The 27,702-nt window shown below is 40.8% G+C and overlaps 1 protein-coding gene across 1 annotated transcript; it reads left to right on the top strand.

Moving 5' to 3' along the window:
* Positions 1–325: 325 nt before the first annotated feature.
* On the top strand, positions 326–27,702 carry znfx1 (zinc finger, NFX1-type containing 1). The gene is made up of 15 exons (XM_067458759.1): positions 326–594; positions 5,409–5,494; positions 7,809–9,436; positions 10,194–10,480; positions 12,403–12,641; positions 13,138–13,260; positions 13,562–13,710; positions 14,729–14,872; positions 15,381–15,486; positions 17,492–17,739; positions 17,911–18,050; positions 22,218–22,518; positions 23,457–23,567; positions 23,680–23,775; positions 23,889–27,702. Exons 2-15 carry the CDS (start codon positions 5,428–5,430, stop codon positions 26,349–26,351), a joined length of 6,102 nt encoding a protein of 2,033 aa, XP_067314860.1. The 5' UTR covers positions 326–594; positions 5,409–5,427; the 3' UTR covers positions 26,352–27,702.

Below are 27,702 nucleotides of genomic sequence, written 5' to 3' on the forward strand. Positions count from 1 at the left end.
CCAAACACATCCTTCAAAAGCCTATGCTGGTGTTTTTAAGTCTTGATTAACACGATCTAAAAAATAATACGAATGCGTCACTATCGCAGTTGTTGATGTTTACTTTGATAATGTTTTATGCATGCTTTATTTAATTTACTGATAATAATACTGATATGACCAAATGCCGTGTCATGACCGAGCAAGAAGTGTGTGTGTGTGTGTGTGTGTGTGAGAGAGAGAGAGAGAGAGAGAGAGAGAGAGAGAGAGAGAGAGAGAGAGAGAGAGAGAGAGAGAGAGAGAGAGAGAGAGAGAGAGAGAGAGAGAGTTTGTGTAATTCCATGTCAGTGTGCTCTCGGTTAATTTGTTTATTTTTGTCCTCAAACCCTCATATGAGGTGAGTGCCATTTCATGTGTCAGCTAACCCCCTAATACTCTCCTTTAGGCTCAGTCTCACTCACCACGGCAACCGAGTTTTGTTTTCCGTTCATCACTTTCGGTTCTGACTTCTGACTCATATCGGATCCGCCCATCATCCGACGAGAATCGAAACTAGACCGGTACTTAAAGACACGGGCTAGATAAAAGCTGCACTACTGAAGACATCATAACCAGGTGAGTGCTCGAGATCATATTAAACAACACTCGCTAAATAACACTTTTATTGGTTATACTGTCATTTGCTGCATTCAGATGCTGTTTTTAATCGTCTAAAAGACTAATGTTTATGTTTATCCTTATCATTTCCGGTAAGTACGCAGCCATTTAATTTTAAATTATTGTTATTGGTTTTTAAGGTAGGAAGAATAATATAATTTTACAATAGCCTATATTATTACTTTACAATATATTAAATGACAAGTCTGGTTCTGCAGTCTGTGTTGATAGCCTATAGCAAGAAATGAAACCTCACTAGCTAATGTGTCCGGTTCTGACATCAGCTCTATTGCTACCTAAAAACAAGCAGATTTCAAAGGTTGGTCGTGTTGGCGCATGTGTGTGTGTGTGTGTGAGAGAGAGCGTGCGTGTCGTGAGAAATTGTTGCTATGATAATAAACAGTCTTTTGTAATCAATATCCCACATACAATAATAATGTGTAACTTTGTACTGTTACAAAACTCATACTATATGCCATATAGTTTAAATCAGGAAATGCTGACAGACTCATATTGACAACATGAATCATTATTTTGATCTTGTTTTACTGTGAGCAATGACACAAGGACTTTCCCTTCTGATGTCACTGATTCATATTAATTTACGGTACTTTTGAGAGATGGATTTGAGCAAGTTTTTGCATTGTATGGTGCTGTTTGTATGATATGGAGATTGAAATATTAATAGTAAATAATTTTCATATTTTTAAATTTATTAAATATGATTAGAAGAAAATGTTTGATGTACTTGTTTGTAAAATATATTTTGAAATATATATTTAAATATTACATTTTGGCCCCTTTTTAATATTTCTTATATATTAAAATGTAAACATTTTTATTAGAAATATTTACATATAAAGGAAATAAACATATGTAAATAAGTTTTGATATCCATCTATGTACATATATTAATTTGCAAAATACATGCATGTATTCATTTTTAATGTGTTAAAGGGTTAGTTAACCCAAAAATGAAATTTTGATGTTTATCTGCGGACCCCCAGTGCATTCAGCATGAAGGTGTGTTTGTTTCTTAGTAGAACCAAAATGTAGATTTTTAACTCCAACCGTTGCTGTGTGTCAGTCATATAATGGTTTGAATGGGTAACAATTCTATGAGAGCAAAACAAACAAACAAAAAAACATGCTTGGACAACATTCACAAAAACCTGCTGCTTGTGGCGACCTCTCCAGACAGAAGTAATGATGGACCGCACCGGAACACTAGATGACAATCGTCAGGATATGAGGTAAAAAATAACAAATACTGTTGTGTTTCTCACAGAAACCGATCGGTTCGTGTCTGAAGACATCAATGTGTCGTCAGGAGCAGCAGGGTTTTTGTGCATGTTGTCTAAGGATGTTTTTTTGTTTGTTTGTTTTGCTCCTATAGAATCAAGTTCAAGTTCAAGAGTTTTATTTGTCACATACACAGTTCTACAGAATACAACCGGCAGTGAAATGTAAACAGGTCCGCTCCATGGACAGCAAATAACAATTAACAAAAAAAGCACAATAAATTATAAAATAGGAATAGGATAAAGGTGCTATATATATACATATGTAGAATTATGAATAAATCAAGTAAAAGAGATAAGAGATGTGGAATAAAATAAGTGAGATAAAGTAAACTGGAGACTATAAAAATAAATAACATTTACATTTTACATTTAATCATTTAGCAGACGCTTTTATCCAAAGCGACTTACAAAAAAGGGGAGAGTAATAGAAGCAACGGAACAGACAAGGCCAAAAACCTGTAAGAGCTGTAAGAAATCTCAATTAATTAGCACAATACACAACAATTTTTTTTTTTTTTTTTTTTTTTTTTAAAGACAGACATCTACAACAAAAACTCACGTCCGCAAAGTGCCGAACACTGGATTTGATAGCTAAGATAGCTACAACCCATTAGGACTAAGGCTGTTGCCCCAGCTGTTGTCGTTAATGCAGATTCAGTGGCCCAATGGGTTGGTTTTGTATTCTAGCTAAACGCGCAGCAATAGCCATCTACAACAAAAACTCACGTACGCAAAATACAGAAAACTGGATTCTGATAGTTATGATAACTATGTAACATACCCGCCTGAAGGCACAAATCCGGATGAGAGACGTAGATATGATCCAGGAGTGTGCGCTTTTGGTCGTTGCTGTGGTGATCAGTAAGTGCTATTCTGTATTGGTCAAGTGCAAATGGAAAAGATGTGTCTTAAGATGTTTTTTAAGAATGGCTACAGACTCGGCAGCACGAATTGAGATCGGCAGGTCATTCCACCAGGTAGGAACCAGGAACGGTCCAGGAAAATGTCCGTGAGAGCGATTTCATGCCTCTTTGGGATGGAACCACGAGGCGCCGCTCGCTCGCAGAACGCAAGCTTCTGGAGGGTGTGTAAGTCTGAGCAAGTGAATTTAGGTATATTGGTGCAGAGCCAGAGGTTGTTTTGTAGGCGATAACTAGTGTCTTGAATTTGATGCGGGCAGCCATTGGCAACCAGTGCAGTTTGATGAAGAGAGGCGTAACATGCGCTCTCTTCGGCTCATTAAAGACCACTCTCGCCGCTGCATTCTGGATCAGCTGCAAGGGTTTGATAGTGCATGCTGGAAGCCCAGCCAGAAGAGCATTACAATAATCCAGTCTGGAGAGAACAAGAGCTTGAACCAGGAGTTGTGCAGCCTGTTCTGATAGATAAATACGTGGATAACAGAAGTGCAGGAGTGTAATGTGCAAACAGCATTATAATGAGTAGTTACATAGATAGATAGATAGATAGATAGAAGTTTATTGTCATTACAAATGTACAAGTACACTGCAACGAAATTTGTTTCTTGGAGCAAGCCTCCGGGCTGCAGCTATTTACCAGCGCTGCCACACGCTCTCCGAAGAAAAAAAAAATGCAGATTTTGCAAAGCATAGCATACGTACATACATAAGAAACACAACATAACATAACACAGCACACGTGGTCACGTGATGGAATTTTTTGTTTGGATTGGGTAAGGGAGGAAGGGAGGGAAGAGGCAGACTGATGGAGGAGGGGATAGGATCGGGGTGGGTGTGTATGGTGCGAGTAAGAGTCTGAGTTTGTGTTGTGAGAATGTCAGCCATAACTTAAGATGTTTACAGTTCAGTTCTGTGGCTTGCCCTTGAGGGGAGATAAGTCAGTGCACGGGGAACGATATCAGACCCAGCTGTCAAGCTGACCTCCCAACCGAGAGAAAGGGAGAAGGTGGGGGTTGCAGGGTGAAATTAAGCAATTTTAATCCATTTTAGTTGATCTTCGGTAATTTGTCCGGATCGTAATCAATCAGTCACTGATCCTCAGCGTTCCTGGCGCACGTCCGGCTCATGGAGTGACTTGGACATTTCGTCCAATTTCATACCCAGACCGGTCATAATCCGTAGAAGTTCACCAGTCTGTCCTCCGATGGTGTCCACTCTTTTCTGTGTTTCCACAGTCCGAGCTGAGATGTAACGGTCATCGGTCTGTGCCACTCTCCGATCTAATACCTTCAGTCGGTCACTCACAACCCCGAAGCACCCTATAATTTCGGCAGACAGCGGCTGGGTGAATTTGCAGGCAGCTGTCTTACAAATCCTCCGATATGTCAGGGCAGTCCCAATGCCGAGAAATAGGAACCCTGCTATCAAAAATACAAATATGAATATATTCATGTTCATGGAACACAAGAATAAAGTGCAGTGCAATATCAGTATGTGAGTTTGTTAGTACTAAACTAACAATTGTTACCTATTCACTATTAACAATTGTTACCTATTCACATTCTCATTTGTGTTCTACTGAAGAAACAAAGACACTTGTGTTGGATGCCCTGGGGGTAAGCAGATAGACATCAAAATTTCATTTTTGGGTGAACTAACCCTTTTAATATATTCGTTTTCTGAATATGTAAATCTATTTTTAAACATTCAACAGAATCGGACTTTGCATCACAACTAGAGACACAGGAAACAAGGCAGGACCAAAAAGCAGTACCCACACACATAGCATAACAGCACACGTAGGCACAACGTATAACGAACCAGCCACACATGAGGGAAAGAGCACACATTATAAGGGAGCAGAAGACATGAGGAACAGGTGAACACACAATTCGTGAAACGAGGACTAAACAAGGAGGTGGGACACAAGGAGCACAGGGCAAACACAAACCAAGACAGAGACATGTGTTCAAGCACAACACAAACAAAGACACACTAACCAATGGCAAAACAGACAGAGCTGTCAGAGGAGAACCCTGCCACTATGTACATATTTTCATTTTATATACATTTATAAATTAAAAACGGTTTTCCAGACAATGCAAAAATGTTGAGCTGGTGGAGATAATCTAAATGTGTTTGCAATTGAGCAAGGGAACACATTCTACACAAAAATAATGGGTAACATTTTATTTTACAGTGTTACATATGTTATACAGTAATAACAGTAAATTATGCATAATTACATGCAACTAAACCTGACTGTATAGTATGTATTGTTAATTTATATTACTCCGTACATAACTATATAATTACACTGTAACAATGACACTTTAAAATAGTGTAACAAAATAGTGTTATTTTTATTGATAAATACAGAGTACTTAGGAAAAGTACAGAGACACACACACACACACACACACACACACACACACACACACTGCTCAATCACAAAATGAATATAAATACAGCAACTTAAAAATCAAAGCTTTAATGTATTCTTGGGTTTGCAACAGGCCTATAATCTATTGGTGTAATTCCCTTGCAGAGATATAAACTGCTGTATAATGGCCAATCCAAGAGGAGGAGGACAACAAAGAGGAAGAGGAGGCTTTTGTGGCCCTCAAAGAAGAGGTATAGATTTTTATTTTTGCTTCTTTGCGTTCCGTCTTTAAACTTGTCAATCAGTATCCTCTGTAGAGGTAATTATTGATGTAATGGTTCAAAATTACAGTTCGGTTATCATGGTTTTATATGCTATGTTCAGGCCTACTGTCAAATAAGAACAATCAATCTAACAATACGCACAAATAAATACAATAGATCAAAGATGCAAATCCAATAGTGTTTTTTTCAGGTATGTGAAACAGTAGTTTTTTAGGTACATAAAGTGAATGAAGTCATCAAATGTAAAATAGCATTGCTTATTTCACTGTTTAAAGATTAATCCATATCAAATTAAAAAAAGATATTCATTCAAGATCAGCGAATGGTTTCTTGATTTACTGCGGGTAACATGTTTTACCATGCCTAATATTGATCTAGGTCTAACCTAGCACAATAGGAACTACCAGTAACTTACGTGTTGTTTGGCCGAATGCACATGAAACACCAGCTCCCGTCATTTACACAAAAAAAAGCTGTATACACACACAGATTATAGTCTATATATTTACTGCAGAAACTAACTCTACGGACATGAAAAACTGTAACACCTCTAAACCTTTACGTTAGAGTGAACATCCAATGCAGCTTTGTGGGAAACAAGCGAAACATGCTTATGTATTTTTGCTCAGGCCCTAGAGGAACGTTTGGTTCTCGGGGAACCTCCCTGTTGGCTAGTTCCTATAACTACCCAGTGTGAAAGTCCCTATAGTAGCCGCAGAGCGAACACACAGTGTATCATTATAACATGACTTTCAACACACTCAAATGTATGTAATATGATAAAACAGAGCTGCGTTTCCCAACATACTCATGAGCGGAAGAAGTGGAAGTGGCCGACTTGTGGCATAATAAATCGCTCCAGCAGCCTCGTTCTGCTCCAGTGGCTTTCAGCCCCCACCTGCTTCATACTCAGTAATGTTAAATCTTTAATACTTTAGCTCATCCGTGAAAATTATTTTGTGCCCGAGTCCCATCAGAATCTTTTCACTGGCTGTAGAGGTGGAGATAACTCCCAACTCCCCGCGAAATGAAGGCGTCATCAAGCTACGCCTTTGTTTTGAATAAGCAAAATTACTTATTGTGCCTTTAAGACATACAGTGCCTTGCAAAAATATCCGGCCCCCTTGAACTTTGCGATCTTTTGCCACATTTCAGGCTTCAAACATAATGATATGAAACTGTAATTTTTTGTGAAGAAACAACAACAAGTGGGACACAATCATGAAGTGGAACGAAATTTATTGGATATTTCAAACTTTTTTAACAAATCAGAAAACTGAAAAATTGGGCCTGCAAAATTTTTCGGCCCCTTTACTTTCAGTGTAGCAAACTCTCTGCAGAATTTCTGTGAGGATCTCTGAATGATCCAATGTTGACCTAAATGACTAATGATGATCATTAGAATCCACCTGTGTGTAATCAGGTCTGCGTATAAATGCACCTGCACTGTGATAGTCTCAGAGGTCCGTTTAAAGCGCAGCGAGCATCATGAAGAACAAGGAACACACCAGCCAGGTCCGAGATACTGTTGTGGAGAAGTTTAAAGCCAGATTTGGATACAAAAAGATTTCCCAAGCTTTAAACATCCCAAGGAGCCCTGTGCAAGCGATAATATTGAAATGGAAGGAGTATCAGACCACTGCAAATCTACCAAGACCTGGCCGTCCCTCTAAACTTTCAGCTCATACAAGGAGAAGACTGATCAGAGATGCAGCCGGATATTTTCGCAAGTCACTGTAGCTGACTATGTATGCATGGATACTCGCCAAGACGGGCATGTTGACATTTTTACGTAAATTTGTCCAATCAAGACCTGAACGAGAACTCAATATGTGTTATCTTGTGTCTTCTTGCACTTGAATGTTTAAATTGGTAAGGCTTTAATGAGTTTAACACAAATAGCAACGGGTGCTGTTCACGTCTCACCTGTGCTTACGCGCTATAAACCCAGTTGATGACGGCGCAAATGACTGGTTGTATTTGAGTATACGGCACTCGCATTGAACAGTTTACAAAGATTGGCATGTAAAACATTTAATGTATTGGGAAGCCTGATTGTGTATCCATCGACAGGGACATACATTAGCAGGACTCATTCTGTCTGTTTTACGCTTTATTATTTTCAACAAGCCATATTATATATGTGTCGTCAGATTTGCGATGAACTGTGGTGTAAGTGCGTGCCGAACCATGAATGTTAGAATCCATGGTATAATGTTTTACAGAGAACCGTTACACCCCTAATCCTCATTAATTATACACCACAATTTTATTTTAACAGATGGTTCTGTACCTGGTCACAGACAAGCAAGTAGCTCTCCCAATCAAGTCAGAGGAAGAGGAGGTGGCAGAGGAGAGGGAGGAGGAAGAGGTCGAGGTGACAGGAGGAGTGAGAGTACACACAGCCAAAGGGAAAGACGGCCGGATGAAAAAGCACAAGGAGGAGGAAGAGGAGGAGGAGGAGATGGAAGGGGTCGAGGGGATAGGAGGAGTGAGAGTACACACAGCCAAAGGGAAAGACGGCTGGATGAAAAAGCACAAGGAGGAGGAGGAAGAGGAGGAGGAGGAGATGGAAGGGGTCGAGGGGATAGGAGGAGTGGGAGTACACACAGCCAAAGGGAAAGATGGCCGGATGAAAAAGCACATGGTGGAGGAAGAGGAGGAGGAGGAGATGGAAGGGGTAGAGGGCAGTGGAGAGGAGAAAGCAAGCCACATGTCCACCGCCCTGTGATAAGGGGACGCCCAATTAATGCACCCTTACGAGCATTTGGGAGACCTGTTTATGGGATCACTCATCAAAATTTTGTCAATTATTCTGTTCCGGCTCCTGTGAATTCAAGCTACCGCCCTGCAGACCAACAAGCCAGTGGAAGCATGACTGATTTAAGAGTCAGTCCACAAGGTGAAGAACCTCAAAGAGGAAGAGTAGAAGCTATGAGAGGTAGAGGAGGCCATGGGAGAGGGAGGGGGAGAGGGAGAGACGGCAACCCTGATGTCCGCAAGCTGGGGTATAAAATGCTCGAAGGTCTACTGGAGAAAGATGCGTCCGAGGTGGCCATCACTCTTTCTTCTTGCAGTGGGCTTAAGAATCTGCTTGAGGAAGATACGATGAGAAGCGACTTAGTGCTGCTGATCTGTCAGGTTCTCTGCAAGGCCTTCCAGTCTCGAATCGACCGCAAGAACGTGCTTCACTTGGCTGGTGTTGTCAAGGACTCGCCGTTTTTCCGTAACTTTCTGCCGTTCCATGTGACTGGAATGATGTCCGAGTACCAGCAGGCTCGGAGAGATCATTACCCCCAACATTTGAGCAACATCATCAGCCTTCTCACTGATGTTCTCAACATGTATCCACACAGCTCTGTCCAGTCCGTCTCAATGCTGGTGGCTCTTTTGAAACCAACTATCAACCAGTTGCGTGCCTCTGGTGTGCCTATTCTCGACAGCACTGATGAGGACTTGGAGAGGGTGCAGGGTTTGGTGGACCATCTCCAAGAGAAATCAAGAGAAGGTACCTTGCGGACGGATAACTACTCCTTCTTAGCAGATGATGAGGACGCCCCACCTGGAGAGGAAGATTTCAGGAGGATGAGCATTTATCCAACCACTGAAGAGTTCCACCAAGACCAGAGGCCTTTCCTGAGACCCAACATAATGTCTCAAAGCTTCCCTAATGCTCGCATCTATCTGGACACGCACTTCCGACTTCTCCGTGAAGATTTCGTGAGGCCATTGCGAGAGGGCGTCAGGGATCTCCTGAGGATCCAGCACAATGATAACATGGATGGAATACCATTGAAAAAGAGGCGTTTTGATGACATCCGAGTCTACTGTGACACCCGGTTGATTTTACCACTCTGCACATCAATGGGAATCGCCTACAAAGTGCAGTTTGACCCACGGCCTCTTCAGGTAATCACAAATGACGAGTTTCTTTTCAGTTGCTCTGTTTACACCTGGTATTAGGATGCATTTTGGTCAATCGGATCATGTGGATGACTCTAAATAAAGGTGTAAACATGGTCTAAAAAGTTTTGAGCTTGTACACTTTGGACCACTTCCAGAGGTAGTAGAAAACACATTGCTTTCGTAGAGTAATCACTTGTGGTCAAATCCTCTCTGCTTTCTGACCTAAAGCATAAACATTATGGAATATGAGCTAGCCAGACAGAATTTAAACTTTGTCGGCCGGAGACCCAAGTTTGGTTTTAAGATGAAAAGCAAACCAAGGACATTACCATTCCTTATTCCTAACATGCTAATACCATTATTTTGTTGCTTTCAGAGCAGAACTAAAGCTGCTGCTCTCAGTCTCCGTATGTTTTTCCTTCGTCTCCAGTCTTGTTCATATGTAAACTGCACAAACTTATGCCATCCATTAGATCAAATGATCTGGAAAAAAAACATACTTATACATATTTACCCGCCCATAGACCCTCCCCTGGAAGAAATCAGGACAGAAGTGGTTGAAAGTGGCCAAACCGCCAGGGGTAAACAGGAATGTGATCATGTTTAGTTTTACTTGTTGACTTGTTTATTTGTGATCCAATCGACCAAAACGCTCATTGATACCAGATGTAAACAGGGCCATGTCCTCTGTTATCCTAGTCATGTTCTCTCACCATTGTTCCTTCTATCAGTTTATATTTCATTGCAACTTCTCTTACAGTTTGTCCGGTGGGAAAATTCCAAGCGTCTTCTTTATGGATCCCTTGTCTGTCTCTCCATGGACAACTTCGAAACCTTCCTGTTTGCCACTGTGGCTGATCGGGACCCAAAGCAACTAAAGCAGGGGCAGGTGAATCTCTGTTTCTCTTCGGACAGCAGGGCCAGAATGGCCACGGTTCAGCCCTCAGACTCCTTCCTGATGATTGAGACCACGGCTTACTTTGAGGCGTACCGATATGTCCTGGAAGGTCTCCAGGAGCAAGACGAAAATGATGTTCCCTTTCAAAGGTACGCAGGTCTTGTTTACTTATGCAAAAAACCCTCTTTGTTTGTGATGAATTTGCTTTACATACATTATGTTCAATGTTTTAGTAACCAAATAAACCTTCATTCATTCAAAACTAACTCTGTAGTTGGTTGCTATTTGGTGGCTAAGATGTTCTGAATGGTTTTTATAGTGTTGTTTTGTGGTTTCAAGGGCATTCTGGAGGTTTCAAGTCAAAGAGGTCAATGCCAAGTAGGAGTGTGCTATATAATTAGTCTACAATAATATCCTAAATGTTTTTTTAACAATGTCTGATCTGACATTATCTAATATGTCCCTCACTTTACAAAAACACACCTAGAGAGTGCACACATACACACTACACTACATAATATGTAGTAGTCTAGTAGTTTAGACTAGTGCACGTTTTCACAGCGTGATTTAGTCTATTAAAAATTTTTTATAATGGCCCCAATATTCAAGATAAGGGGGCAAAAAATACTTCTATGTATAAAACATTTTAGTTAATATAATTAATCAATATCACCCAAAAAGTGCCGTTTTTTTCTCCAAATATCTGCACTATTACAAATGCGATATTGATTTTATACAACAGTTCAATAAACAAGAAGTTAATATTAAGTGACTTACATTTGAGACCCAATATTGCCTGTTTGACTTTTTTGCATCTCTGAGCAACACAGCAGTTTTGCTAGAGAAAGAACGAATCATTTAAATGAATGATTCAATGTCTCACTTATTAAGATGGTCAAAGGCTTCGTTCTGGAATTAATCTACCATTTGAATGAATCGGTTGAAACTCAATGACTCGCACATTAACAGTGACATGCTGCCACCTACCGGCAGTTCACATTTTCTTTTCACTTTTTAATGTCAAATATCAATACATTTTATGTTTAAAATGTCAAAACATTATTTCTGCATTTGTAACAGCCCTATTGCGTTTTATTCTTCTAAATTAATTTATTGATTAAATGTATGAATTTGACGCGAAAGATGATGCATTCATTTAATTAGGTTAAATGGCTTTATAAAGATAAAAAAATGCCCATAAAAGGGCAAAAATCGATTTAAACTTATTGGAAAAGATTAACTGACCACTTCACAGAATATGAAGAATATTAAACACTTTAAGAGTCAGCTGTGAACGACACAATAAGCTGTGAGTCCAGCTGTGAACACAATAAACACACTCATCATTATTGATAAAATCCCATAAAATATTGAAATATTATTTTTTGTCAATATCGCACACTCCTAGTGACAAGTCATATTATTATAGGTTCCAGGTCTGAATGATAGTAATAGTAATGCTTGACTTGGTAAACACACATTTTTGTAATTTTTAAAGGGGTGGTTGTGTTTTTTTTCTAGGCTTGGTTGTTTTTATGGGCATCAGTATAACATGTCTTAATACTTTTATTTTTATTTTTTAAATGCAGTATTTTTCTTATATTTGACCTTTACTCAACACCGCTGTCTCCACTGTTCTTTGAACGGCTCATTTGCTTCCTGCTTCTATGAAGCCCATCCCTCTGAAAAACGCAATGGTCTTAGATTGGTCAGATGGCCAAATATAGTTTCCTGTATTTTTATTGGCTGAAGTGCCAAGCACAGGTTGCTGGAAACGCCACGCCCCTTCCCATTACGGGCAGAAGTCACATCTGCGGAGACTAGCATGGGTTTATGATGTCGCCAACCCAGGAAGAAGCGCGTTGTAGTCCAAACCGGCCGTTTTTGTAGGCAATAAACTGCTGTAACTTTAAAAGACAATATCTCCGTTTGCATTGAACTTTCAGCGCTGTAACTTTGCAGATACTGTTTATGCTCAAGCAGCGACACTACACACTAACTAAAGTTAAAAAAGTGAAATCGCATGTAACCGCCCCTTTAACATATATAATGTAAACGTGTGTTGTTTTAGGTACATAGTGGAGTGCAACACAAATGTGGATCCTCCCGCTTACCTTCGGGAGGAGGGAAGGTCATACGATCTGTCGTGCATTATGGCAGAAGGGCAGGAGAAGATCCCACCCTTTAACCCCCTGACCCCACACGCCTGGCCTGATGAGGAAGCAATGGGTCTCGATGAAAGCCAACTTCAAGCACTGAAACTGGCCTTGACCAATGAACTGGCAATCATACAGGGGCCGCCAGGCACAGGTGACTGTTTTAAACAATCTGAAATAATGCATATTATTTTGTTATTTTGGTTATTGTTATTTTATATGTTGAATATGATGAGTGAAAACTGGGTTTGATGGAAATAAGGTTTGAGTATGAGTAAATCTGTGGAAGGGTATGATGAGTGAAAATGGGTTTAACAAGAAGGTTTCTGAGCAAAAATCAGGGAATAATGATTAAAATGGATGTTATGAACGTGTCTGAGAAAGAAATGAAGGAGAGGTGAGATCTAATTTAATTTTTAATTCGTACACATTCGTGCATATGTTACCTCTCTTTTAATTCATTACTATGTAAAGCACTTTTTCATTGCCATTGGGTATGAAATGTGCTATACAAATACACTTGCATGATTACTCTTGAGGTTATATATGCACAAAGTACATTTTAAACATTATTATAGATGCAACCTATTTTTGGGCTACACAGATATCTGGTAATGTTCTGAAGATCCTGTTTGTTTTCTTCTTTGCAGGAAAGACGCATGTAGGACTAAAGATCGCTCAGGCTTTACTAGAGAATCATGAGGCCTGGTCACATGGTCGTCCTATGCTTGTGGTCTGCTATACCAATCATGCGCTTGACCAGTTTCTGGAAGGTACCATTTTATTTATATTCACAAGAGCCTGTGGCTGAATTTTCACTTGCTTTGAGGTTAAACGCGTGGACAAAAACGACATTTGAGGTCCCTTGGGGATTTCTATAAGATTAAATGGAAATCAAATGGAGAATCCTCCTACTTCTGAGTTCTTTCTCTTGATGTAATCTCACGTTATTTGCCTAAGAAATGATGTTTTGTTGTTGTTTGTTTTAATCCTTTAAACTTTAATGGCTACTCCAGAGAGTTCAAATGAACTCTGAAATTATGAGATTTATCATATATTTAACTTGTGTCCCAGGCATCCATGGCTTCTTAAAAAAGGGCATTGTAAGAGTTGGAGGACGAAGTAGCAGTGAAACTCTCAAGAGTTTCGGTCTGAGAGAGCTGACCAAGGCACAAAACTTCCGGAAAGGTTTGCCACCGCACCTGAGGAAAGCCCATCATGAGGTGAGGCCTCTGTCATGACATTGGACTAGTTCATTGTGACATTTATGTGCTTTATTATTATTTTATTATAATGCTCTGTTATTTATTTCACTGTCAGTCGAAAACAAATAATTATTTTATTTTATTATTACTAGCATATTATTTCTTAGGACTGTTATTAGAATAAGTTTATTATGGTTGCTTTATTTTATTATGCTAGTCTATTGTTTCTTATGACTGTTTGTACTAAAAATATTATTTTATTTTATCATAATAATTTATTATTTCTTAGGATTGTCAGTAGGATAAAAATAATTGTTTATTTTATTATTTTATTTTATTTTACTAGTCTCTTATTTCTTAGGAATGTTAATATAATAAAAAAAATTATCTTATTTTATTGCACTATTCGTTTGGTTTTATACATTATTATTGTATTGTATTGTATTATGTTTCATTTGAATTGTATTATACTGCTAGTCTATTATTTCTTAGCACTGTCAGTAGAATAAAAAAATATTTTGTTATTTATTTGATTATACTAGTTTGTTTCATAGGATCGTCAGTAGAATAAAATAAAGGTTTAATTGTAATTTTATTATTTTATATTATTAAAGTATTCTATTATTTATAAGGACTGTCAGTAGAATAAAATAATTATTTTATTATACTAGTCTAAGATTTATTAGGACTGTCAAGATATGTACATGTAATATTTTTATCAACTCAAATTGTAATTTAAATTATACTTTTTTGCATACACTGTCCCTAAAGACAACAAAATAATATGTAACAAAGAGAATGTCTCAATAATAATCAAATTAATGGCATTTTTAGTTTGAAAATTAAATTAAATGTGTGGCTGTGGTGCTGTCATGCTTTTGCATAACTTGCATTATAATATGTAGATTTGTTTGGTGCGTATGCGTATAAAAATGGCAGGATGACAAATCCAAAAGTTATCTGAAAACAATTATGTGCCAGTGTATCTCATAATATATTAACGATATTTCTAACAAATTCTGCTGTATGTCCTCAGATCTACACACAGATGGAGGCCGCAGAGGAACTCTTAAAGCGACAGACCGCACAGCTCGAGTGCAGCTTGCGTGGCGTTCTCAAAGAAGACTTCCTGGAAAGATACATCTCTGATCGGCACTGGGACAGCCTGTGTCTTCAGCCAGTGAGTCTATCTGACACGCACACACGCGCCATCCGCACACACACATGCCATCCACAAATAGTTTATACAGAACTCAAAGGCATTGGACCCTGCTTAACCTTGTAATGTCTACTGTATCATATTTATAGCAAATTTCTAATGCTTCTAAATGATCAACATGATCTGATAAACCTGTTGCATGTCATCTCACTTAGACATATTTTTGGCAGATATAGAGTGACTTCTGATATTTATATGCTTTTAATGAAAGTATCTGTTAATTTTGTGGCATATAAAACCGCTCTAAACTGCATATATTACCCAGTCTGGGCCTCTGAATGAAATGGAGGTATTTCCCCTCCTATGTTTTGTCTAAAGGTTCAATATAAACTGTTCTGTTTAAAAATATTACATTAGATTATTTCATATGTCAGGCTTAAACATCAAGCCTTTAATCATTTGACTGGTAACATGTACATAGGTTTTTACTCACAGCAGTTTTCAAAGCTTGCTTTTTTCCCCGTGTTAGGTGTGTGATGGATTTGAGAGTGTGGGGAAGAAGCCTTCAATGATAGCTGAGTGGCTCGGCATCGGATCTAATGTTTTTTTGCTGGGGCCACAACTAACAGGAGCAGGTGAGACTCTAACAGTTCAACCACAATGTAGTTTTTGTTCTGTAGAATAAATCATAGTTTGTGCTTCCCTTGAAGAAAAATCATTAATGTTAATTTCTTTCACCACATGCTTATTAAAGAAAGCAATGGCTTTTCTATGGCGTTTCCTTGATTATTTTACGCACAATGATTTTCCCTCACCACGGAGATGCAGTATTTATTATTATTTGGTACTTAATGCAATAACTGCCAAACTAATCATAAGACAAAGGCTGCATTGATGCTGCAGGTCTTGATGCACTATATCCAATTTTTTTTGACAACCTGCTTACATCATCTTTTAAAAGCGACCCGTATCGGATACTTTTTATATACACTGGTGAAACCGTTCTGACCGGGAAAAGGAAGTAAAATTGAGTGATATGCAACAAATGCAGACAAAATGATTATTCAATGTTTGTTGTTAAAGGTCAGCAAAACATTGCTCTCGTCTTCCTTAGTGTCATGTGATTGCAGTTCGTGTTCAACTGAGTTGACGTCATTCGCCTCCATCCCTTTTTTTAGTGACGTAAGACTCATTCACTGGGAAATATCCATTTACATTGAATCATTTAGCAGACGCTTTTATCCAAAGCGGTTTACAAAAGAGGAGAGCAATAGAAGCAACTAAACAAACAAGGGCAACAGCGTGCAAGTGCTGTAAGGAAGTCTCAGGTAATCGAACAGTACACCTTTTTTTTTTTAACAAACAAACAAATAAACAGAAAGAAAATATCCTCAGATCGGATTCAGGCCTCACTCAAATAGGATATCACAATTCATGCGTTTGTATCCTGCTTACACATTCACGTGTCATATACGATCTGTGCCACATGAGAGAAAAAAAGCACTTCAAGAGTCACTTGAACCATGCAGTGTAAACGGGGTCAAAGTGTTCAACATTTATTGGCATGAATACAGTGCCAGTAAATATTGTTTGTGCAGCTCATCAGGGCCCCCTGCTGGTTTGGGGCCCTGTGGAAAATACCTGCAATTGTGTCTCTGAGGCCCTGTCCACACGAACATGGGTATTTTCAAAACCGCAGCTTTTTCTACGCGGTTTGGCTGTTCGTCCACACGCAAACGCTGTATCCGGTTACTAAAACCGGACTTTTTTGAAAACTCCGGCCAGGGTGAAGATTTTTAGAAACTCCGGTTTCACCATCTACACGACAATGCTGTAACCGGAGATTTCGGCTTTTTAAATTGAAGTGCGCGCCGTTCTCTCCTTTGTTTGATATCAGATTTTCCACATCTCCTTTTGATTTATGTGAGTCGATTCTATGCGGTGGACTCCACTAACAGCGCTTATCACATGTATAGCCTACAGATACATGTTCAGTTATTTCATTGTATTGCAGAACAAAGGTGCCAGAATGCAGTAATACAAAATAGTAAAGCAAGTGTGTGAAGCTATTACAGTCCACTTCGGCCCTGTACCATACAGTTACCTGTCACCGAGTCCAAAGCAAAGGAACTTGTAGGAAGTGTTTCACTTGAGCCCGTGGCATCCCTCAGTCAGTGCAATGTGCATCGGTGCAGTGAATGGGACCCATGTGGAAATCAGGCAGCCAATCATAGCGTAGTTTTGCGTTCTCATGTGGACAGAATTTTTTTTTAAAACCGTCCTCGTGTGCACGCGATTGTTTTTTAAAATGGAGGAGGAAAAACTCCGGTAATAAAAATACCCGTGTACGTGTGGACTAGGCCTGAATGTGTGTGTTGGGGCTCTGATTTCATGACTAAGCACTTCTACATCTTTTTATTTCTGCATGCTGATAAAGCAAAACATATTTGGGATCTTGACACATTACAGATTTGGTCAATGAATGCATCCACAAATGTTATGTTTTAAGTAGCATCCCTAAACAGTCATTTATCACAGAGACATCCTATTTTAACCATGGCACTAATTGTCTCTTAGGAAATATTTCGGATCTTAGATAGGAAGTTTAAATTCTTAAATGTCAAATTCTTCCTTCCTCAGAGGCGGTAGATGAAAACGGGGCCCTACTGGAGGATGAGGAACTGATAGATATAGAAGAAGAGGCTGATCTGATCCAGGCTGAGAGGATATTAGTGGATGGAGATCATCGGGACAAAGACCACCAGAAACTGAAACAGGATGAGAAAAACATCGCTGCCATGGCTGAGTTGATGTTGTCTTTGAACCTGAATGATATTGAACCTCAACCAGACCAGGGTCACAATCAGACTAATCCAGAAGAATGGCAGGTGTGAATACTCATGCATTATTTAATTTATTTATATCATATTATATTACATATTATTTTTGATTTAATCATTTAAGAAGTGTGTTCAACAATTTTATTGTAAAGGTATTGTACTATTTACCACAATTTTTTCAATGGCCTCATTGCTTCTGTTCTGTTCATGTGTGTTCAGGTGCAAGGCCACCAGAAGAAAAAGATGAAGCAAATGGCTCGAAAAGAGCTGAGGAAGACTTCAGCCATGAGTGAGGAGCAAGAAAAGCAAATCAGAGATGTGTGGAGCCTGAGTCTGAAAGACAGATGGAGACTGTATCGGTAATACATGCACACTCCCTCCACTAGATGGAAGCATAATCTCTCGAAATTGTTTAAGCTGCACCGGTGAACTAACATCTTAAAGGGATCAACAAAAAATTAAAATTCTGCCATGAATTCCTCACTCTCATGTCATTACAAATCTTCAGGACTTTTGTTCATCTTCAGAACACAAATTAAGATATTTTTAATGAAACCTTAGACGTTTCTGTCCCTCCTACAACTCTGACGCTTCAAAAAGTTAATAAAGATTTTTGTAAACTAATCCATATGAATTGAGCGGTTTGGTCCAAATTTTCACACTCATATTAAAGGGATAGTTCACTTTGAAATTAAATGTTTTGGCTTACCTCATGGGCATCCGAGATGTAGGAGTATTTGTTTCCCCAGTAGTTTCAATTTTGATCATTTTAGGTCAAACCGTTCTTGTCTGTGCCTCACATAATGCAGGTCTATGGTCACCACCTCAAAGAGCATACACAGAGAAGTCCAAATTAAACAATCCCCCATCGTAAGTACACACTGATAGCCTAAGACACGAAACGAGCGGTTTGTGTGAGAAAACGAACTTCATTTATATCGTTTTTACCTCTTGTTCACCACTACGTCTGACTGATCCGAGGGCGCGCGTGTGTTTCCTGTGGTGTAAAAGAGGTAAAAACGATATAAATACTGTTCGTTTTTTCACACAAACCGCTGGTTTCGTGTCTTAGGCCATCAGTGTGTACTTACGATGGGGGATTGTTTCATTTGGACTTCTCTGTGTATGCTCTTTGAGGTGGTGACCATAGACCTGCATTATGTGAGGCACAGACAAGAACGGTTTGACCTAAAATGATCAAAATTGAAACTACTGGGGAAACAAATACTCCTACATCTCGGATGCCCATGAGGTAAGCTAAAACTTATCAAAATTTAATTTCAAAGTGAACTATTCCTTTAAAGGTGCATTATGCAACTTTCCGTCCACTGGAGGGCACCTATTCAAAACAAAGGCGTAGTTTGATGACGCCAAGTTTGAGAGCAGTATTTTGGGACATGTGGTCTTCACCTCACAGCCGGTGGAAAATAGGACTCGGGCAGAAATCATGTTCATAGATGCGGTTATTAACGTTACTGTAGAGAAGCAGAGCAGGACCGAGTGTTGAGGAGTTGAGCACGGCCGCTGGAGCGATTGGTTATTAACGTTACTGTAGTGAAGCAGAGCAGGACCGAGTGTTGTGGAGCTGAGCACGGCCGCTGGAGCGATTGGTTATTAACGTTACTGTAGAGAAGCAGAGCAGGACCGAGTGTTGAGGAGTTGAGCACGGCCGCTGGAGCGATTGGTTATTAACGTTACTGTAGTGAAGCAGAGCAGGACCGAGTGTTGAGGAGCTGAGCACGGCCGCTGGAGCGATTGGTTATTAACGTTACTGTAATGTGAAGCAGAGCAGGACCGAGTGTTGTGGAGCTGAGCACGGCCGCTGGAGCGATTGGTTATTAACGTTACTGTAGTGAAGCAGAGCAGGACCGAGTGTTGTGGAGCTGAGCACGGCCGCTGGAGCGATTGGTTATTAACGTTACTGTAGTGAAGCAGAGCAGGACCGAGTGTTGAGGAGATGAGCACAGCTGCTGGAGCGATTGGTTATTAACGTTACTGTAGTGAAGCAGAGCAGGACTGAGTGTTGAGGAGCTGAGCACGGCCGCTGGAGCGATTGGTTATTAACGTTACTGTAGTGAAGCAGAGCAGGAGCGAGTGTTGAGGAGCTGAGCACGGCCGCTGGAGCGATTGGTTATTAACGTTACTGTAGTGAAGCAGAGCAGGACCGAGTGTTGAGGAGCTGAGCACGGCCGCTGGAGCGATTGGTTATTAACGTTACTGTAGTGAAGCAGAGCAGGACCGAGTGTTGAGGAGCTGAGCACGGCCGCTGGAGCGATTGGTTATTAACGTTACTGTAGTGAAGCAGAGCAGGACCGAGTGTTGAGGAGCTGAGCACGGCCGCTGGAGCGATTGGTTATTAACGTTACTGTAGTGAAGCAGAGCAGGACAGAGTGTTGAGGAGCTGAGCACGGCCGCTGGAGCGATTGGTTATTAACGTTACTGTAGTGAAGCAGAGCAGGACCGAGTGTTGAGGAGCTGAGCACGGCCGCTGGAGCGATTGGTTATTAACGTTACTGTAGTGAAGCAGAGCAGGACCGAGTGTTGTGGAGCTGAGCACGGCTGCTGGAGCGATTGGTTATTAACGTTACTGTAGTGAAGCAGAGCAGGACCGAGTGTTGTGGAGCTGAGCACAGCTGCTGGAGCGATTGGTTATTAACGTTACTGTAGTGAAGCAGAGCAGGACCGAGTGTTGTGGAGCTGAGCACGGCCGCTGGAGCGATTGGTTATTAACGTTACTGTAGTGAAGCAGAGCAGGACCGAGTGTTGTGGAGCTGAGCACGGCCGCTGGAGCGATTGGTTATTAACGTTACTGTAGTGAAGCAGAGCAGGACCGAGTGTTGAGGAGCTGAGCACGGCCGCTGGAGCGATTGGTTATTAACGTTACTGTAGTGTGAAGCAGAGCAGGACCGAGTGTTGTGGAGCTGAGCACGGCCGCTGGAGCGATTGTTAAACAAACACGCGGGAGTACCGGGACTTTTATTATGATGGGACGAGACACAGTCGCTGGGCGCCTGCACTTCCGCTTTTTCCGGTCAGGTATTTTTATCATATCAGATACATTTAAGGGGCCAAGGGCTTCGGCCATCCGTCCGCTCTCTTCCCTGAAGTGAAATGAAGTAGTGGGCTGTACTTTCCACACGATTGACATCAGGTTCAAGTACGCCCACAAGTCATGCGAGTTATTCGTGTATTGCAGGTTGGCTGGTGGTTATGTTGCCCGCATACCGCCTCCCATGGCCAAGACTGGTATTACGATACCTGTCGGGCCGGGGCTACTAATGCTACTGCTAATTAAGGTTGATATCTTTGCAGCACTATAACTTGACATTTTTTTAATGACATCACCCTTATTTCTTCTCATTCATTTTGATGCGTGTATGTCATTTTTTGGATATTTTTACCTCAATTTTTACACATGGCACCTTTAAATGACCAATAGATTGAATTGAATCTTTATTTCACATATAAACAGAAAACACAAACAGTACCTCAAGTGAACCTTCTTGACACACGAGAATGAATCTCATTGGTTCTTGCACATCATTTGAATATGTTTGAGATTGTTTTACCATATCTGATGTGAGTTGATGAACGTTTATATGTGATTAAAAGCCTAAATTAAATCTGTTCATCATTTAAAGTGATCGAGTTTCTTCAGAAATTTTTGACTTAACCGCTCAATTCATATGAAATAGTTTTACGATCTCTTTTGTGTACTTTGTGAAGCGTCAAAGTTGAATAGTTTTGGGTGAACTATCCCTTTAATCTACTGAAATATAAACCAGCTAGTTTAAAAGGTTAGTTCACCCAAAAATGAAAATTGTCATTAATTCCTCACCCTCATGTCGTTGGCCAGCCGTCAGACCTCCGTTCATCTTCACACACAGATGAAGATATTAGTGTTGAAATCCGATGGCTCAGAAAGGCCTTCATTGACACCAATGTCATTTCCTCTCTCAAGACCCATAAAGGCACTAAAGACGTCGTTACAAAGCCCATCTCACTACAGTGGCTCTACAATCATTTTATGAAGACACGAGAATAGTTTTTGTGCGCAGAAAATAAATAAATAATGACTTATTAATGCCAATTTCAAAACTAACGAACTGTAATGAACCGTTATGAATCAGTGCATCGATAAGCTGGTTCATTGAGCTCCGATGCTTTAGGAAGCTTTGTTTTGAAATCGGCCATCACTATACAAGTCGTTATTTTTTTATTTTTTGCGCACGAAAACTATTCTCAGGGCTTCATAAAATGATTGTAGAGCCGCTGTAGTGAGATGGACTTTGTAACGACGTCTTTAGTGCCTTTATGGGTCTTGAGAGAGGAAATGACATTGGTGTCAATGAAGGCCTTTCTGAGCCATCGGATTTCAACACTAATATCTTCATCTGTGTGTGAAGATGAGCGGAGGTGTTACGGGTGTCGAACGACGTGAGGGTGGGTAATTAATGACAATTTTCATTTTTGGGTGAACTAACCCTTTAAGTTCATGGTATAAACATCTTTGTTTTCTCCTTCAGTCTTTGGGTTCTGCGCTATCGGACTGATCTTCGCACTAAAGCGCTCGCCGCTGAACAGGTCTATCAGGACGCGGCGGATCGGCTGAATGAAATCCGTCGGCGTGAGGATCTGTGTGTGCTGCAGCAGGCGCGGGTCGTCGGCATGACCACCACAGGAGCGGCTAAATACAGACAGGCTCTTCAGGAGCTGCGGCCCAGATTGGTGATCGTGGAGGAGGCGGCGGAGGTGTTGGAGGCGCACACCATCACCACCCTCAGCAAAGCCTGCCAGCATCTCATACTGATCGGAGATCACCAACAGGTAGACAGGACTTGTAGCCTGACATGGTCATACTCAGTTTTAGTCAGAATATGTGTCTAATACTGCTCCATTGGGTGTTAATTATGGGGTGTGTTTCAACCAAGCGGCAACCTCCCGAGATCTCTCTTGAAGCCAAGTAAAATAATAGTTTAAACTGTAATTCCTCAACTGGCCACACAGGCTCCAGAAGGAGCAGAATCTTATTATGCCCCATGTTAAGACTCCCAACTTTACAGCAGAAAAAAAACATGTCTACATTCTGGTACAATTTGTGGTTTTGGCCTATACTATGCCTAATATTGACCCTCAGGACAACTGTGAGGGGGGTTATTTTTTTGTATAACTCATTCATTTACATTATATAAAGCCTTAAAGTTCTGCATAATTAAGAGCATGGTTACTTTGAGTGACAGGTGGATAGCCATTTATTCTGCCGTCTATAGTCACTGCGTTGATTAAAGCAAATAGTGTCCATGTAAATGTAGCTAGTGATTTAGGAAATATTCTGGGCCAAAAGTTTCTAGCAATTTCTAGCAACAATAAAATTGAATGATTAGCAGGAATGTCTTCACCTAGGAAAACTATTTTGGCGTACTCCTCAGAGAACCTCATAAAGAAATGTCAAATTGTATTATTCTAAACAGTTAGGCCTGGTTTCAAAGACAAGGCTTAGATTAAGCCTTTTCAATTAGGACATTTAACTAGCTTTTATAAACATGCCTTTGGAAAAAAAACATTACTGGTGTGCATCTTGAGACAAAACAATGACACTGACATATCTTAATATGATTCTGAAATATGAAAGCAGCATAAACTTGCATTTTAGTCTGGGACTAGGTTTAAGCCTTGTCCGTGAAACTGGGGGCTAATTTAAACAATAAATGCTTCTGTAGTAAGGGACCATAATGCTTATTCTTTCTGTATTTGAACCTGTACAGCTGAGGCCTAGCGCAACAGTGTACGATCTTGCCAAGAATTTCAACCTGGAAGTGTCAATGTTTGAGAGGCTTGTCAGAGTAAGCTTCCCATATGTACGCCTCAACTACCAGGTTAGTGTGTGTACCATCACATCAGCCACAGATGTCAATAATTCCTCTAGAGAATCTTGCACTAAACCAACAAAAACAACAATCCTATTCTGTTTATTTTGTTTGTTTATAGCATCGCATGAGACCAAGCATCGCTAGGCTACTGACTCCTCATATCTATGAAACTCTGGAAAACCATCCCTCTGTGCTGGAGTATGATAATGTCAAGGTAAGGAATTTAAGTGAACACAACCTTAGATGGTCACAGTCATTATTGTAAGATTTGCTGTAAGTAATTTTGGTACCATCATCTACTTGACACCTGTGTATTTCAATCCACAGGGGCTTCTGACAAATCTCTTTTTCGTTGAACATTCCCAACGCGAGGAAGAGATTAAAGATGGACGGAGCCACCAGAATCCCCACGAAGCTAAATTTGTGGTCGAGCTTTGCCGCTACTTGCTTAACCAGGAATACAAGCCTTCCCAGATTACCATTCTCACAACCTACACTGGACAGCTTCACTGTCTTCGTAAGCTCATGCCCTCTCCCGTTTTCTCGGGCGTCAAAGTCCATGTCGTCGACAAATACCAAGGGGAAGAGAATGATATCATCATATTGTCTTTGGTGCGCAGCAACTCCCAGAGGAGGGTCGGCTTCCTGAACATATCAAACCGAGTCTGTGTTGCTCTCTCTCGTGCTAAGATGGGTCTTTATTGTATTGGAAATATGGACATGCTTAGCTCAGTTACACTGTGGAGCAACATCCTTCACACTCTGAGAGAGACTGGTCAAGTGGGTCCTGCTTTGACGCTGAGCTGTCAGAACCATCCGGATAAACAGATCGAGGCATCCTGCGGGAATGACTTCAAAGCTGCCCCTGAGGGTGGTTGCGATCAGCCCTGCCAGTACCGTCTAGACTGTGGCCACGTGTGCACCCGTATGTGCCACCCATACGATGCTGAGCACAAGAATTACAAGTGCATGAAAGACTGTCCGAAGGTGCTGTGTGAACTAAACCACAAATGCACAAAGTGCTGTTACCAAGAGTGTGGTAAATGCAGGGTACTCCTAGACAAGATAATCCCATTATGCCTGCACAATCAGAAGGTGCCCTGCCACCAAGACCCTGCAACATTTGAGTGTCAAGAGCATTGCCAAAAGACCCTCCAATGTGGCCATCCCTGCAAGGCGACTTGTGGAGCCACCTGCACCTCTCAGTGCATGGTGAGAGTTCAGATGCAGCTGAAATGTGGACACATCCAAGAAGAGCCATGCTATATTTCTAGGGACCACAAAAAGGAGCCAAACTGCAGAACTAAATGTGGCACCACCTTGAAATGTGGCCACACTTGCCCAGGAACTTGCCATGGATGCTATCAAGGTCGCCTGCACAAAGCATGCACCCACAAATGTCAAGAAACCCTTGTGTGTTCTCATCGATGTCGGGAACCCTGTGTTAGAGATTGTCCACCATGCTCCTTACCTTGTGAGAACCGTTGCATCCACAGCATCTGTAAGAAATTTTGTGGACAATCTTGCGCTCCTTGCAACGAACCCTGTGAATGGCAGTGCCCTCACTACAGCTGTACCAAGCTGTGTCATGAACCCTGTGACCGTCCGCCTTGTTTAGTTCCCTGTAACAACACCTTACCCTGTGGACACCGCTGCATTGGCCTGTGCGGAGACCCATGTCCCAACAAATGTCGCATTTGCCACAAGGATGAGGTCACGGAGATCTTCTTCGGCAATGAAGACGAACCGGATGCCTGTTTTATTCAACTGGAAGATTGCAAGCACTTGTTTGAGACCAAAGGAATGGATCAGTACATGGGTCTCGATGAAGACCAAGGTGCTGGACTGGATCAAAGAGCAATCCGACTCAAGGACTGTCCAAGGTGTCGCACTCCCATCCGTAGAAACCTTCGGTACGGCACTCACATCAACCGCAGCCTGGCAGCCATTGAGATGGTCAAGAAAAAGATCAATGGTCTGCCTGATGTTATCATGCAACAGCAGGAAGTCCTAAGTTTGCAACTGCTCGAGCAGAACAACTTTAAGAAGCATATTCCCAAAGAGTTTGCATCGCTTCAAGAGACTCTTACTACAAAGGACCTTTCATTCCAACAACTTTGGCATCTCGAGAACTTGATGAGCTTCCTCGAGAGTATTGGGAAACTTAAAGAAATGAAGAAAGAACATATGACACCACAACTAAGCTTTTATAAACCATTTTCCCGCAAAGTCGAAGAAGTTTTGAATTTCCTCTTGGATACATTTCAGAGGTTTTCAGACCAGCAGGTTGCAGATCTCGAACGCGAATTGAAGAGACTTTCCTACCTGGCTGAGCTCAATGTGCGCTGCAAGATGTCTCAATTGAAACTTCAAACTAACGTTGCCCTAGGCACAGAGGTCCAACAGTTAAGAGACATCCTGGAGGACACTTTGCCTTTCTCTGAGGGTCTAGAACGTACAGTGAAGAAAATGTTCACAGAGCTGGATGCCAAACTACCACGCAGCGGCCTGGGGATCACCGACGAGGAGAGGGTGATGATACTCAAAGCCATCGGTTTGAATAAAGGACATTGGTACAAATGTCCCAATGGACATGTATATGCAATCGGTGAATGTGGGGGTGCTATGGAAGAAAGCAAATGTCCAGAATGCAGCGCTGCAATTGGAGGTGCTAATCACAATCTCCTTCAGGGAAACGCTGTGGCGTCTGAGATGGATGGTGCACAATATGCTGCCTGGTCGGATGCGGCCAACATGGCAAACTTTGACCTGATAAACTTTGAAGATTAAACCTCCGGAGATTCCAGAAAATACACTGGAATCAATCCTGATCAATCCTTGGATCTGTTTGCGTTCACACAGAAGGCACTTTAACAATTCTATGGCAATTTTCTGGGATCAACTCTTTGTGTGAAAGGGGCTTTAGATATTTTTGTCTGCAGATAGGTGTTGGGTTTTGATCCAATAATGCAAATCATGAATGCTGTTTTTAACCACCTTGTTTCAGAGCAAGTTATAATTTAACAGTTAGCAAGAGTGTTTAAGGTAAACGTTTTATCATGCTTGCACTGATGGGCAAATGATACTGTATTTAGCATAATTTCCTTAGATGTATTTTTTACCTGTGATGTATTATGCAGTTGTTTTTGTTGTTGTTCTGCAAGTCAATCTCTTGATGAAATGCTCCTTCCACTTGGTTTTGATCCTTATATATTCATTTGGTAGGGAAAAACACTTCAAGCTAAAATTCCTATGGCAAATTTTCCATGAAGATAACATTTACAAAATAGAAGATGCACATAATTTCTTTTAGTAAGCTTGTCAGATAAAAAAAAAAAATGCCGTGAGTCAAACCCATTCTTACTGCCTGCTAATGGATGAGTAACGTACTCATCAATGCCTATTTTTACTCACGCTTAGTGAGTTGATTATGCTGTGTCTTAAGAACGAGTCTGAATTAGGCCAGTCTACCTTATTATGTAACTGACTTTTGCATAAATTTGACCCGTCTTAAAGGTATGTACGTTTTTGGCTGTACTAAAGCATACGAATACCATAATATGTTTACAGATATTTAAGAAGCATGCTAAGTTCACATACTTGCTTCTCAAAAAAAACAATGCTAATGCCAGTTATTTTACTTTGAAATGTGCGTTCCGTGTCGAAATGTTTGTTTTTGTTTTGGTCTGTGCAATGACGCACGTTGCCAGTTTACCTAATAATATTTCGACACCACAGGTTGCCAATTGGTGTAAAACACAGCATATTGCTGCCATGGAAGCCAGCAAAGAAACTTGGTTAACAATTGCAGATTTTACCGACCTTAAAAGCCTCGGCATCCTTTCAAAAATCTAAAAAAGCACATTAAAACATGGATAAATCAACTCATTAACTTATAGTGTGTAAGTTTCATTGTAATTTGCACTCAGCCCTAGCCTGACAAGCCAGACCCACATCAAGATGTTTGGTTTGGAAACTCACCATTGACAGGGCTTAGTCCGAGGGGCGGGATAAACGGTTGTCTTTCAAACTCCCTCTGCACGGCGTGCACGCAATTGGATAGCGCTACACCCAACCAGAGCTAGTTGAAAGATTAAACTTTCGCCGTATCCGGTCGGCAAAACTCAAACACATCTTGCCT

Source organism: Pseudorasbora parva, chromosome 12, assembly GCF_024679245.1.
Source record: "Pseudorasbora parva isolate DD20220531a chromosome 12, ASM2467924v1, whole genome shotgun sequence".
Lineage (NCBI taxonomy): Eukaryota > Metazoa > Chordata > Actinopteri > Cypriniformes > Gobionidae > Pseudorasbora > Pseudorasbora parva.

What these genes read in the sequence shown, in the direction of transcription:
- znfx1 (XM_067458759.1), top strand. Translation starts at nt 5,428, where the DNA reads ATGGCCAATCCAAGAGGAGGAGGACAACAAAGAGGAAGAGGAGGCTTT. An exon ending in TTGTGGCCCTCAAAGAAGAG is followed by an intron (nt 5,495 to 7,808) that starts GTATAGATTTTT and finishes TTATTTTAACAG; the next exon opens with ATGGTTCTGTACCTGGTCAC. An exon ending in GCTTGACCAGTTTCTGGAAG is followed by an intron (nt 13,261 to 13,561) that starts GTACCATTTTAT and finishes CTTGTGTCCCAG; the next exon opens with GCATCCATGGCTTCTTAAAA.